Raw genomic sequence first — 15,027 nt, 5'->3', positions numbered from 1 at the left:
ATGAAGGCACCCTTAGTGTTTGGGGTGGGCTTTACAGCTTTAAAATGACCACTGGATTTCAGTGTTCTTTATTTGACTTTAGCTTAACTTTTAGAGCAATTAATCGTTTTCTGTTAGACTAACTAAACAAATAATAGTAACACTTTATTATCCACCTCAATTGTAAGCTATTTGTTTTCATTTAATTTAATTTTATACTGTTTACCTGATGATAGTAACATTATGCTCTCCTTAAAGATTTATGAATTTATTCACCAAAATGAAATTTTATGCTCTGTGGAGTTTTTATGGTTTCATTATTATGACACTGGATTTATTGCTTTATAAAAAGTAGAAGGAATTACGTTTATGTCGATATTTCTGTCTTCTGTCATCTTTTTTTCCAGGATACTTTTTTCTATTCATTGGTCTATGATCCCTCAGTGAAAACACTATTAGCTGACAAAGGTGAAATCAGAGTGGGACCTAGATATCAAGCAGACATTCCAGAAATGCTCTTAGAAGGTATGTTTTTCTTTGAGTTTCAAATCCTGTGAAAACAAATTTCCTTGAAACTTGAGTATTTTCATCAGATGGAAAAAACAACTTTCAGGCCAAAGTTTAAAAGTAATGACCTCTTCCAATTTTAGAAATACAACAAACAGCAATGAATAATCATTTATTTGATCAATTATTCATTTTTCATTTCACATTTTCATGAGTTTTCTACCTGTATTTTTCTTTTAAATACAACTTTAAGAGCGTTAATGTTGTTGAACTTGTATTGTAATGTGACAGACTCATGCTTTGAGATTTGTGTGCCTTCACATCATCTATCTGAGGTAGCCATGGAATCTAGTGAACACTTAAGTTCTGGTGGGGATTTTGGCTGAACTGGGAAGTTTGTAGACCAGAGAGACTCAAAACTTTACATTTTAAAAGCATATCTTCCTAGCAAGACTTAATTTTTCTTTTTTTTGTCATAACTGTATACTTAAAACCCTTATTTTCTGATTTGAAAAGTAAAAAACATTCTTAACATTTAAAAAATGAAACACAAAATAAAGTGTAATATAGAAAATGAACACCACACCCTTTTCTTCATTCCAAACCCGTATTTCAGTTCAGTTTAGTCACTCAGTTGTGTCTGACTCTTTGTGGCCCCATGGACTGCATAGGTTTCTCTGTCCATCATCAACTCTTGGAGCTTGCTCAAACTCACGCCCACTGAGTTGGTGATGCCATCCAACCATCTCATCCTCTGTCATCCCCTTCTCCTCCTGCCTTCAGTCTTTCCCAGCATCAGTCTTTTCTAAGGAGTCAGTTCTTTGCATCAGGTGGCCAAAGTATTAGAGCTTCAGCTTCAGCATCAGTCCTTCCAATGAATATTCAGGATTGATTTCCTTTAGGATTGACTAGTTTGGTCTCCTTGCTGTTCAAGAGATTCTCAAGAGTCTTCTCTAATACCACAGTTCAGAAGTGCTCAGCTTTCCTAAAGGTCCAACTCTTACATCCATACATGACTGTTGGAAAAACCATAGCTTTGACTAGATGGACTTTTTTTGGCAAAGTAATGTCTCTCCTTTTTAATAGGCTGTCTAGGTTGGTCATAACTTTTCTTCCAAGGAGCAAGCGTCATTTAATTTCATGTCTGCAGGTTGACAAAACATAGTTCCCTGGAGAAGGGAATGGCAGTATTCTTGCCTTGAGAACCCCATGAACAGTATAAAAAGCCAAAACCCATATTTTATTTTGGTAACAGCAGTGGCTCATAATCCATTCAGGAATGGTCCTTGTGCAGTGGCAAGTTGCAGGTTACTCTGCAACTGCTTCTTTCAGTTAATGGTGTACCTTTTGCATCTTTCCTAACGAGAAGAGTGCTTTATTCTTTTTGTGACTGTAGAGTTCTTAATTCTGCCTGGATATGGCATAATTTATTTCCTTTACCAGTACCCCTGTTGATAGACATTTAGGTGTTTACATTTAAAAAAAATTTACTTTGGCTGCACTGGGTCATCACTGCAGCGTGCAGGCTCTTCATTGTGGTATTCAGGCTTTCCTAGTTGGGGAGCAGGGGCACTCAAGTGCGAGGGCTTAGTTGCAGTATGTGGGATCTTAGTTCCTTGACCAGGGATTGAACTCTCGGCCCCCTGCATTGGGAATGCAGAGTCATCCACTGGAGCACCAGGGAAGTCCCTACATATTTTGAGCAAATGATACTGCTAGAAAGTCTTTACACATACTTATGCTGCATAAACATTTTTCAAGCATAGCTTCCTGGAAGTATTAAAAATGCCACTTTGCCCTTCAAAAATTTTTGTAATTTTTGTATGAGCAAATCAGATGCATTCACTGATAGATTATTAGCGCCCCCATTTTGTCACATTTTTGTATTAGCTTTTCATTTGTTGTTGCTTTTTTTATTATTATTTTTAAAAGTTGAAATTATGCTTTCCTTAGTTATTTTTAACTATTCTGTAAATTTCTTGTGTATTTTCTATTGGTTATTTATATGTATTGGCAAGAGTATTTTGCATATTAAAGATAAACAAATGTAGAAGTATTTGTCTGTGAGTATTGCACCTGTTACCTCCTCGCTTAAAAAATCTTAATGATTTTATATTTAAATGTTTTATTTATTTTTGTTATACAGAAATTTAGAATTTTTGTCATAGAGAGGTTTAGAAATTATTCCTAAAGTTTTTATAATTTGCATTCTTTACCATGCTTTCCAATAGGAAGTATATGCAGAAAAGTTAAATCAACTCAAGGTGGAGTTTGTGAACCATAGTAGCCAGTGTGGTTGGTGGGTTATCATTGTCCGTGGTGGGCAGATGGGTGGCTGTGGATAACACGAGGTTGCAGACTTCTGCATTTTTATGAACTCAGTACCAGGAAAGGTCAGTCAGTAATGACTAAGCTTTGAGAACAGATTGCCATGTCTGCACTCAACTGTGTTTAGAAGTTTTGTTTTGTTTTGTGTGTGTGTGTGTGTTTTAAAGAGATGGTAAGTAGTTTATTATAGGCTGCTGCTGTTTGGCAACCCCTTGGACTATGGCCCACCAGGCTCCTCTCTGTCCATGGGATTTCCCAGGCAAGATTACTGGAGTGGAGTGCCATTTCCTTCTCCATTATAGGCTGAGAGATTGCATTTATTGGCATTCTGATCTGTACAAATCAATTTGTGTTCCCAAAATAATTTCAGATATTTATATAGTCCTTAATGTTTGATCTTAGACTTTATTGTTTTATTTTTGAAAGCATTTGATCTTTAAATTTTACAAAAGTGCATTGAGTATCCTTTAGATAATGGATAATTTTGTACTCTGGATATAACTGGAAAACATGTTCCCAGAAATGAAATTGCTAAGCTAAAATGGTGTGTGCAGAGTACATCATGAGAAACGCCGGACTGGAAGAAACACAAGCTGGAATCAAGATTGCCGGGAGAAATATCAATAACCTCAGATATGCAGATGACACCACCCTTATGGCAGAAAGTGAAGAGGAACTCAAAAGCCTCTTGATGAAAGTGAAAGTGGAGAGTGAAAAAGTTGGCTTAAAGCTCAACATTCAGAAAACGAAGATCATGGCATCCGGTCCCATCACTTCATGGGAAATAGATGGGGAAACAGTGGAAACAGTGTCAGACTTTATTTTTTGGGGCTCCCAAATCACTGCAGATGGTGATAGCAGCCATGAAATTAAAAGACTCTTACTCCTTGAAAGGAAAGTTATGACCAACCTAGACAGCATATTGAAAAGCAGGGACTTTACTTTGCCAACAAAGGTCCGTCTAGTCAAGGCTATGGTTTTTCCTGTGGTCATGTATGGATGTGAGAGTTGGACTGTGAAGACAGCTGAGCACCGAAGAATTGATGCTTTTGAACTGTGGTGTTGGAGAAGACTCCTGAGAGTCCCTTGGACTGCAAGGAGATCCAACCAGTCCATTCTGAAGGAGATCAGCCCTGGGTGTTCTTTGGAAGGAATGATGCTAAAGCTGAAACTCCAGTACTTTGGCCACCTCATGCGAAGAGTTGACTCATTGGAAAAGACTCTGATGCTGGGAGGGATTGGGGGCAGGAGGAGAAGGGGACGACAGAGGATGAGATGGCTGGATGGCATCATGGACTCGATGGACGTGAGTCTGAGTGAATTCCGAGAGTTGGTGATGGACAGGGAGGCCTGGCGTGCTGTGATTCATGGGGTCGCAAAGAGTCAGACAGGACTGAGCAACTGAACTGAACTGAAGATGGTGTGTCTGAAATTTTATACAAAATGACAGTTGGCTTCCAAGTAATCATTTACAGATTTTTTTTTTCCTTGTTTCAGTTAAGGTATACTTTATATATAGTGCATTTCACCCACTTCTGTGTGCAGTTCTTTGAGTTTTGGACAGATGTATGGCCCTTTGTGAAATGTTCAGCAAGTCCATCTCCACAGAGACCGAGAGCCAGGAGTGCCCCTAGCGCATTGTGTCCGCAGCACCTGGCCCACACTCTCCACCCCCTCAGCAGCCCTTTGTTACTCTTCCCTGAACTTTGATCTCTCCCCTTGTCAAAACTATGTAGACTGTATTGTTCATGTAATCTTTTGTGCTATTTTTATTATTTGACTTTTTTTTCTTTTTTTTTTTAATTTTAATTGGAGGCTAATTACTTTACAATATTGTGATGGTTTTTGCCATACTTTCACATGAATCAGCCATGAGTGTACATGTGTTCCCCAACCTGAACCCTGCTCACACCTCCCTCACCATCCCATCCCTCAGGGTCATCCCAGTGCACCAGGCCTGAGCACCCTGTCTCTTATTTGACTTTTTAAAATGTAGTACTGAAAGAGCTACTGATTGTGTAGCTCTTTTTCTCTCATTTTTTATAGAAAAAAATTGAATATATTTTATGAAGTATAGTTGATTTACAATGTTGTATTTTTAATTTCATCTTAAAATTTGTATATATATATTTACTGAAGCATTTTAATTTTTTATTTTAATCAGTTAATTTAAAAACATTTTGGCCACACTTTGGCTTGTGCCATCTCAGTTCCCTGACCATTGACTGAACCTGGGCCGTGACAGTGAAAGCTCCAAATCCTAATCATCTCAGTTCAGTTCAGTCACTCAGTCGTGTCTGACTCTTTGCGACCCCATGAATCGCAGCACGCCAGGCCTCCCTGTCCATCAACAACTCCTGGAGTTCACTCAAACTCACGTCCATCGAGTCAGTGATGCCATCCAGCCATCTCATCCTCTGTCATCCCCTTCTCCTCCTGCCCCCAATCCCTCCCAGCATCAGAGTCTTTTCCAATGAGTCAACTCTTTGCAGAAGGTGCCCAAAGTACTAGAGCTTCAGCTTTAGCATCATTCCTTCCAAAGAACACCCAGGGCTGATCTCCTTCAGAATGGACTGGTTGGATCTCCTTGCAGTCCAAGGGACTCTCAGGAGTCTTCTCCAACACCACAGTTCAAAAGCATCAATTCTTCGGCGCTCAGCCTTCTTCACAGTCCAACTCTCACATCCATACATGACCACAGGAAAAACCATAGCCTTGACTAGATGAACCTTTGTTGGCAAAGTGAAGTCTCTGGTTTTCAATATGCTATTTAGGTTGGTCATAACTTTCCTTCTGAGGAGTAAGCGTCTTTTAATTTCATGGTTGCAGTCACCATCTGCAGTGATTTTGGAGCCCAAAAAATAAAGTCTGACACTGTTTCCACTGTTTCCCCATCTATTTCCCATGAAGTGATGGGACCGGATGCCATGATCTTTGTTTTCTGAATGTTGAGCTTTAAGCCAACTTTTTCACTCTCCACTTTCACTTTCATCAAGAGGCTTTTGAGTTCCTCTTCACTTTCTGCCATAAGGGTGGTGTCATCTGCATATCTGAGGTTATTGATATTTCTCCTGGCAATCTTGATTCCAGCTTGTGCTTCTTCCAGCCCAGCGTTTCTCATGATGTACTCTGCATATAAGTTAAATAACCCCTAACCATCTGGGAATGCTCTAATTTCTTTTTTTTTTTTTTCCAAGTGTCTGATTCTCTCTTCAGCACTGAACATGCTTATGTTCTAAGTGTATAGAAAGCCTAGAAAATTTTGTGTATTGCTCGTGTAAAGATAAATGCTGAAGCAAGTAATAAAATTGGGGTATTTAAGGTTATAGTGGGCAGAAAAATCAGCTCACAAAATCTCATGAGTTCCCATCTACCTGAAAAATTTTTAAATATGATATTGCCCCTGAGATGCATAAAGCTGGTTAGAGTTGTGTAATTGGAAAGCATATCTACCTAGCTTAAAGTAGACAAAAAATTTTTAAGGAAATAAAATCACATATAAAATGCAATAGTTTATTCTACATTATATCGTAGTGAGGATTTGAAGTTCTTGAGGGTGGGGATTGAACCTGCATTCCCTGCATTGGAAGGCAGATTCCTAATCAGTGGACCACCAAGGAAGTCCTAAGAACCTCCTTTTTCTAATTAATGTATTTTCTGAGGAGAAGGAGTTAGGGTGGCAGATAGATACATTGTCAGTTAAAACACATTTGAAAAACACAGACATTGCCATCACAGAAACTCATTCACAGCTAGTACCTATTTGCAGAGAAATCAAGTAATAGAAAACATCATTTTAAGAACAGATATTTAGGGCTTGATACGGTCTGTGCGTACTAATAACCCTTTTGCTCCTCTTAAATGGATATGTTTAGACCAGTGGCCAGATTCCAGTATGCATTGGCATGGGATGTAGAACTTGAATTAATATCCTAAGGAGGTGGAAGCATCAGCACCATGCCAGAATATTTTACAGGCTTGCTTTCTTTGTGAACGTGTCCTGGTGAATTTTAAGACATTGTTGTGCCATTTGTCTTGCTGGTGAATATTTCTTTTTTGTGGCTTCAGAATTTAAAAATTCATTTATGGCTACCCACTGTCTAACAAACTCTGGAAACAAACACTGTCTAACAAGATCTGGGAAGATGAGTATGTAGCTTGCAAACGAAGGTAAAAGTTGCTTTTAAGGTTTAAAATCTTTATTGAGTTTGAATAAATAGCTAAAGAATTTTCCAATGAAAAAGATGTCATATGTAGTAAGTTTTGAATTATTATTTAGTTGTATTGTAACACTGGAATTTTAAGAAAAAAACTAAAAAGTATTATAACATTAAATTATTAAAGGAAAATGACTTTGGATTCACAATTTTGGGTGAAATCTGGCTGCACTATATTTTAGCTGAATAACCTTGGGAGAATTATTTAACCTTTCCAAGTACCCATTGCTTTTTCTAAAACACATCAGAGTGTTGTGGTGATAAAGTGAAGTAACTCCTGTAAAGCATTTAACACAGCGCCCGCTGCTTACTCCAGTTGCTTCTGCTGGGCCACCGCTGCCTGCTGCTACTAAGTAAGTAGCTCTCGTCTGTATTTGGGAATTTAGGATGTGTCCTTATATGCTCTTAAAACTTGAATTAACCCATATACAGTCAATAGAAAAGTATCAGTATAGTGTGGAAATTATGTCAGTTATCTGAGGCCTTTCCAAGCAGTTGTTCTCAGAGATGAAGCGTGTTTAAGAAAAACAAAAGATGAAAATTCTACTAAAGTACCATCCTCCAGTGCAAGTAGTAGCCTCAAAGACGGGGGTGCTTTCACTGTGTTGAAAGTGTATGTGTCATCTTGGAGTTACAGATGGATGAAAAATATTTTCCCCAATTTTTGTAAAAACCTGCACTCTTGATTTTATTTTCAGTTTTGTTGAAACTGTACACAGTGACCTACATCTCAGTAGAGGAAGTAGAAGTCCAGGATTTAAGGAGATAAAGGACTGACTGACCTTTGTGATTAGTACAAATGTCAGTAGAGATTTAACTGTGTTGGTATTTTTATTATATGATTGCTACTTTTTTTTTTTTTTTTTTAAGAGCTCTGGTTACCAAGTTCATAGGTCTTTAAAGTTTTGTCCTATCTTTTCATAAGTACTATTATTTAGGAGATCAGCCCAGGGATTTCTTTGGAGGGAATGATGCTGAAGCTGAAACTCCAGTACTTTGGCCACCTCATGCGAAGATTTGACTCACTGGAAAAGACTCTGATGCTGGGAGGGATTGGGGGCAGGAGGAGAAGGGGACGACAGAGGATGAGATGGCTGGATGGCATCACTGACTCGATGGACGTGAGTCTGAGTGAACTCCGGGAGTTGGTGATGGACAGAGAGGCCTGGCGTGCTGCGATTCATGGGATCGCGAAGAGTTGGACATGACTGAGCGACTGAACTGAACTGAATTTTGCAGAATGTATTTCCTGTAGTGTGGTGGATGTTAATCAACTGAAAAACATCAGACCATAACAAGTAGTGCAGGTAGATAATTGGTTGCAACTGTATAAAAGTACTAATTTGTAACCCAGGACAATTTTGTCTTCCATGGGACATGAGATCATGTCTATAGACATTTTAGCCATTTTTGGTCGTCACAGCTGGAGGATGGGGAGATGCTACAGGAATCTAGTGAGCAGAGATCAGGGGTGCTGCTGAATATCTTCTAATACACAAGATTACACCCACCCAACAGTTATTGGTCCCCCCTCCCCCAATATGCTATTTACAGAGAAACCCTATTGTAAAGGGTTATGGGGACATAGTAAGCACAAAATAAATGTTGGTTAATATTGACATAATTACAAAAATATTTAAAATTTCAAATAATGAATTATATGATCTGGTTTATTTCTGTGGGTTTTGATTCTATCTTGCCAATACAATATGGTTTGATTACTGTCAATGTATATTATAATCCCACCCAGTTTAGATAATCTTTCATTATTTCTTCCAGTAATGATAATATTCTTTGTATGTAGAGATTAATATTTGAATTATTTTATTGGCTTTCAAAAGTAATTTCAATTTGTTAAATTTAAGTTGAAATACTTGTACAAAAACAATAGCCTTAAGATTTTAAGTTTGCCCATTCCAGTCCATTTTAGTTCACTGATTCTTAAAATATTGATGTTCACTCTTGCCATCTTGATTCATGGACCTAACATTCCAGGTTCCTATGCAATATTGTTCTGTACAGCATCGGACTTTACTTCCATCACCAGTCACATCCACAACTGGACATTGTTTTCGCTTTGCCTCTGGGCTTCCCTGGTAGCTCAGATGGTAAAGTGTCTGCCTGCAATGCAAGAGACCTGGGTTCGATCCCCAGGTTGGGAATATCCCCTGAAGAAGGAAATGGCAACCCACTCCAGTACTCTTGCCTGGAAAATTCTATGGATGGAGGAGCCTGGTAGGCTACAGTCCATGGGATTGCAAAGAATCAGACATGACTGAGCAACTTCACTCTGTCTCTTCTTTCTTTCTGGAGTTATTTCTCCACTGATCTCCAATAGCATACTGGGCACCTACTGACCTGGGGAGTTCATCTTTCAGTGTCCTACCTTCTTTCCTTTTCATACTGTTCATGAGGTTCTCGAGGCAAGAATACTGAAGTGGTTTGACATTCCCTTCTCCAGTGGAGCATGTGTTGTCAGAACTCTCCACCATGACCCATCCCTCTTGGGTGGCCCTACATGGCTTGGCTCATAGTTTCATTGAGTTAGACAAGGCTGTGGTCCATGTGATCACTTTGATTCATTGTCTGTGGTTGTGGTTTTCATTCTGTCTGCCCTCTGACTGATAAGGATAAAAGGCTTATGGACACTTCCTGTTAGGAGAGACTGACTGTGAGGGAAACTGGGTCTTGTTCTGATGGGTGGGGTCATGCTCATTAAATCTTTAATCCAGTTTTCTGTTGATGGGTGAGGCTGTGTTTCCTCCCTGTTGTTTGATCTGAGACAAAACTATGGTGGAGGTAATCCCTCAAAAGGTCCCATGCACAAACTCCCTCACTCAATGCCCCTGACCCTGCAGCAGGCCACCTCCCACCCACACCTCCCCTGGAGACTCCGGGACACTCACAGGCAAGTCTGGGTCAGTCTCTTGTGGGGTCACTGCTCCTTTCTCCTGGGTCCTGGTACACACCAGGTTTTGTTTGTGCTCTCAAAGAATCTGTTTCCCCAGTCCTGTGTAGGTTCTGTAATCAAATCCCACTGCAAAGTCAAATTACCTGGGGGTTCTCAGTCCTTTTGCCAGATCCCCAGGTTGGGGAATCTGTTGTGGGTCCTAGAACTTTCTTAACAGTGCAAGAATGTCTTTGGTATTACTGTTTTGCAGTTTGTGGGTCATCTGCTGTCGGCAGTGCTATGGTGGGATTAATGGCGGCTTTCTCCAAGAGGGCTTATGCCACGGGCTGTGTGACCAGGTCTCCTGCAACCAGAGCCCCTGCGCCTGCAGCAGGCCACTGCTGACCCATACCTCCACAGGAGACACTCAAACACAGTTCTGGCTCAGCCTCTGTGGGGTCTCTGGGTCCTGGTGCTCACAAGGTTTTGTTTGAACCTCCAAGTGTCTCTGGCAGGTATGGGGTTTTGATTCTAAACGTGCTTTCACCCTTCCTACCATTTTACTGAGGCTTCTCTTTTGCCCTTGGACATGGGGTATCTTTTTCTGGTGGGATCCAACATTCTCCTGTTGATGGTTGTTCAGCAGCAAGTTGTAATTTTGGAGTTCTTGCAGGAGAAGATGAGTGCACATGCTTCTATTCCACCGTCTTGTCATGTGGTGAGAACACACCGGTCATAGCAAACAGCCTCTTCCAGCAACACAAGAGAGGACTCTACACATGGACATCACCAGAGGTTCAGTACCGAAATCAGATTGATTATATTATTTACAGCCAAAGATGGAGAAGCTCTATACAGTCAGCAAAAACAAGATCGGGAACTGACTGTGGCTCAGATCATGAACTCCTTATTGCCAAAATCAAACTTAAATTGAAGGAAGTATGGAAAACCTCTAGACCATTCAGGTATGACCTAAATCAAATCCCTTATGATTATACAATGGAAGTGAGAAATAGATTCAAGGGATTAGATCTGATAGAGTGCCTGAAGAACTATGGACGGAGGTTCATGATATTATATAGGAGGCAGTGATCAAGACCATCGCCAAGAAAAAGAAATGCAAAAAGGCCAAATGGTTTTTTGAGGAGGCCTTACAAATAGCTGAGAAAAGAAGAGAAGCAAAAGGCAAAGGAGAAAAGGAAATATACCCATTCGAGTGCAGAGTTCCAAAGAATAGCGAGGAGAGACAAGAAAGCCTTCCTCAGTTATCGGTACAAAGAAATAGGAAAACAGTAGAATGGGAAAGACTAGAGATCTCCTCAAAAAAATTAGAGATACCAAGGGAACATTTCATGCAAAGTTGGGCACAATAAAGGACAGAAATGGTCTGGACCTAATAGAAGCAGATGATATTAAGAAGACGTGGCAAGAATACACAGAAGAACTGTACAGAAAAGATCTTTACGACCAAGATAATCACGATGGTGTGATCACTCACCTAGAGCCAGACATCCTGGAATGCAAAGTCAAATGGGCCTTAGGAAGCATCACTACGAACAAAGCTAGTGGAGGCAATGGAATTTAGTTGTGCTATTTCAGATCCTAAAGATGATGCTGTGAAAGTGTTGCACTCAATATGCCAGCAAATTTGGAAAACTCAGCAGTGGCCACAGGACTGGAAAAGGTCAGTTTTCATTCCAATCCCAAAGAAAGGCAATGCCAAAGAATGCTCAAACTACCTCACAATTGCACTCATCTCACATGCTAGTAAGGTAATGCTCAAAATTCTCCAACCCAGGCTTCAGCAATATGTGAACCAGGAACTTCCAGATGTTTAAGCTGGATTTAGAAAAGACAGAGGAACCAGAGATCAAATCGCCAACATCCGCTGGATCATCAAAAAAGCAAGAGAGTTCCAGAAAAACATCTACTTCTGCTTTATTGACTATGCCAAAGCTTTTGACTGTGTGGATCACAATAAACTGTGGAAAATTCCTAAAGAGATGGGAATACCAGACCATCTTACCTGCCTCTTGAGAAGTGTGTATGCAGGTCAAGAAGCAACAGTTAGAACTGGACATGGAACAATAGAATGGTTCCAAGTCATGAAAGGAGTACGTCAAGTCTGTATATTGTCATCCTGCTTATTTAACTTATATGCAGAGTACATCATGCAAAATGGTAGGCTGGATGAGGCACAAGCTGGGATCAAGATTGCCGAGAGAAATATCAATAACCTCAGATATGCAGATGACACCACCCTTATGGCAGAAAGTGAAGAAGAACTAAAGAGCCTCTTGATGAAAGTGAAAGAGGAGAGTGGAAAAGCTGGCTTAAAACTTAACATTCAGAAAACGAAGATCATGGCATCTGGTCCCATCACTTCATGGGAAATAGATGGGGAAATAATGGAAACAGTGTCAGACTTTATTTTTTGGGGTTCCAGAATCACTGTACATGGTGACTGCAGCCATGAAATTAAAAGACACTTGCTCCTTGGAAGAAAAGCTATGACCAACCTAGACAGCATATTCAAAAGCAGAGACATTACTTTGCCAACAAAGGTCCGTCTAGTCAAGGACATGGTTTTTCCAGTAGTCATGTATGGATGTAAGAGTTGGACTATAAAGAAAGCTGAGTGCTGAAGAATTGATGGTTTTGAACTGTGGTGTTGGAGAAAACTCTTTGAGAGTCCTTTGGACTGCAAGGAGGTCCAACCAGTCAATCCTAAAGGAGATCAGTCCTGTATGTTCATTGGAAGGACTGATTCTGACGCTGAAACTCCAATACTTTGGTCACCTGATGCGAAGAATCGACTCCTTGGAAAAGACCCTGATGCTGGGAAAGATTGAAAGCAGGAGGAGAAGGGGAGGACAGAGGATGAGATGGTTGGATGGTATCACTGACTCGATGGACATGAGTTTGAACAAGCTCTGGGAGTTGGTGATGGACAGGGAAGTCTAGTGTGTTAGAGTCCATGGGGTCGCCAAGAGGGAAACACGATTGAGCACCTGAACTGAACTGAAGATTTTGAAATCTTCTGTACTTGTCATCTTATATTTTCTGAAAGCCTTGTAATTTCTTTATATAAACATGAGTGCTAAGTTGCTTCAGTCATGTCCAACTTTTTGCGACCTCAGGGACTGTAGCCACCAGGCTCCCCTGTCCATGGGATTCTCCAGACAAGAATACTGGAGTGGGCCATTCCCTTCTCCAGTTGGTTTCCTGGACCCAGGGTTCGAACCCATGTCTCTAATATCTCCTGCATTGGCAGATAGGTTCTTTACCACTAACACCACTTTCAATTTTGTTTCTTAGTGTTTATATTTTTGTTGGCATAATATATGTGATTTATTTATCTAATTTTATTTTTTTACATTTTTGTTTTCATTCTCTTTGGAATGCCATTCAGTTTTAGATATTCTTTTTTTTATTTTACTTTTCTTATAATTTATTTTTAAAACCTATTTTTATTAAGATATAATTGTCATATAACAGTGTATGTTTAATGTTTTCATATGATTACATTTATATGGTGCAGTTTGATAACCACCAAAGCATTAGCTATCTATTGTGTCATATAATCATTACTTCTTTTTTGTGGTGGTAAGAAAGATCTAGGGTCTTAGCAACTTTGAAGTTTATGTTGATAATAAAAGTATTGCTGTCTGTAATCACTATGCCGTGCATTACCTACTGTTGTAAGTGTGTCTTCTGAAGCAAAATCTCCCTGTTCCCCCCGACCCCCTTTCCAGCCCCCTATCACCACCATTCTACTCTGTATTTACGAGTTTGGCTTTTAAGATTGCACATAGAAGTTATATCACACAGTATTTGTTTCTTGTAACTTATTATTCCTTTGACGCATAACTTAAAACAATGCCCAGAACTTTTATAGCGTTAATAAAAATAGTAATAAATGACATCTGTGTTTCTGAATTGAATATAATATATTCTGATGGTTTTTGTAGAGAAAATGAATTATATTTAGAACAAAGAATGTATCTAATTGTCCATCAAAGGAGGGGTAAGATGCCATCTTCATACAGCTTTAGTTCCTCCTGTCTTTGAAGAACATTTTGTGCTCTTTGGGGGCATTCTTAATAAGTAGTTTGTCATTACTTTCTAGAAATCTTAAACTGTAGTTGAAGGGTTAGAGTGAACATTTAAAATCATCGCTGAATCTATATTTTTTCAAAATTATGAAGAGGAGCATATGAAGCAAAAAATAGGATGCTGTATGTAGTCATGTGATCAGTTGGTAAATACAGTTTGTAGGGATTCACAGATTAGACAGATCTGCATGGGTGAACGTGGGACCAGAGCAGATTGGAATTGCCCAGATTATCATAAATGGAGGAGGAAAGTGAGATTGTTGCCGTGACTCGAAAGAACATGGCCATAGCATACAACTCATCTTGGTTCTGTCTTTGGCTCATAGTACATTCCCCAAGACCATTCTCCAGATTGCTGTTAGGTTTGTTGAGTATTTGGTTATACAGATTCTAGAGCTTCTTGAAAGATTTTCCCTTGTGAAAAGGAATTAAACTGATATAAATGTGGTATGTGGTGAATCCAAAATGGGGAATTGTCTAGAGTGCCTTTAAACAGAACATTCTGTATTTTTGTTGTTGTTCTTGTTATTTTTGTTCCCATCCCAGGTATTGTATGTTTCAGTTGTTAGTAGAAAGACACTCGAGTGGTTTCTTATTGTTTATAGCAAATTTATTTAGAATTCTTATACTGAATTCTCTTTATTCTGTATGCTACAAAATGTATGGATAGGATTGAAGTTTATCAATTTAACTAACTTGAATTTGAAAAGTCAATGATCAGTTTTATTAGCCTTACATCTTGGAATATATAATAGAAGGGGCTTCATATTGAATATCATCTTCATTTCATTTTGTATTATTTGAAAATACAGATTACAAATATAGATTTAATATATATTTTTTGACTGTTACTGTTCATCTTACTTAAAAGTATGTTTCTTAAAGATACAGGGAAGTAAAATTGCATCATTTTTCTTTCAGAAGTTTCATGTTTACAGACTTTGGGGTTTGTAACTGGTTTTTTAACATGAATCAGTTAAATGTTGTGGCT

At 39.1% G+C, this 15,027-nt stretch overlaps 1 protein-coding gene across 4 annotated transcripts in view; it reads left to right on the top strand.

Moving 5' to 3' along the window:
• Positions 1-15,027, top strand: part of MTA3 (metastasis associated 1 family, member 3) — a 211,343-nt gene that overhangs the window by 129,165 nt on the left and 67,151 nt on the right. For all 4 annotated transcript variants that reach the window (XR_825501.1, XM_010842311.1, XM_010842310.1 and 1 more), the window contains exon 6: positions 387-504. Coding sequence is in view for 3 of the 4 variants with exons in the window: in XM_010842311.1 (XP_010840613.1) it covers positions 387-504 (118 nt within the window). In the remaining variant the exon portion in view is untranslated. The remainder of the gene's footprint in view (positions 1-386; positions 505-15,027) is intronic.

Source organism: Bison bison, unplaced genomic scaffold (assembly GCF_000754665.1).
Source record: "Bison bison bison isolate TAMUID 2011002044 unplaced genomic scaffold, Bison_UMD1.0 scf7180017864177, whole genome shotgun sequence".
Classification (NCBI taxonomy): domain Eukaryota; kingdom Metazoa; phylum Chordata; class Mammalia; order Artiodactyla; family Bovidae; genus Bison; species Bison bison.
The sequence above is the reverse complement of the archived record's forward strand: the minus strand, read 5'-3'. Positions and strand labels throughout refer to the sequence as shown.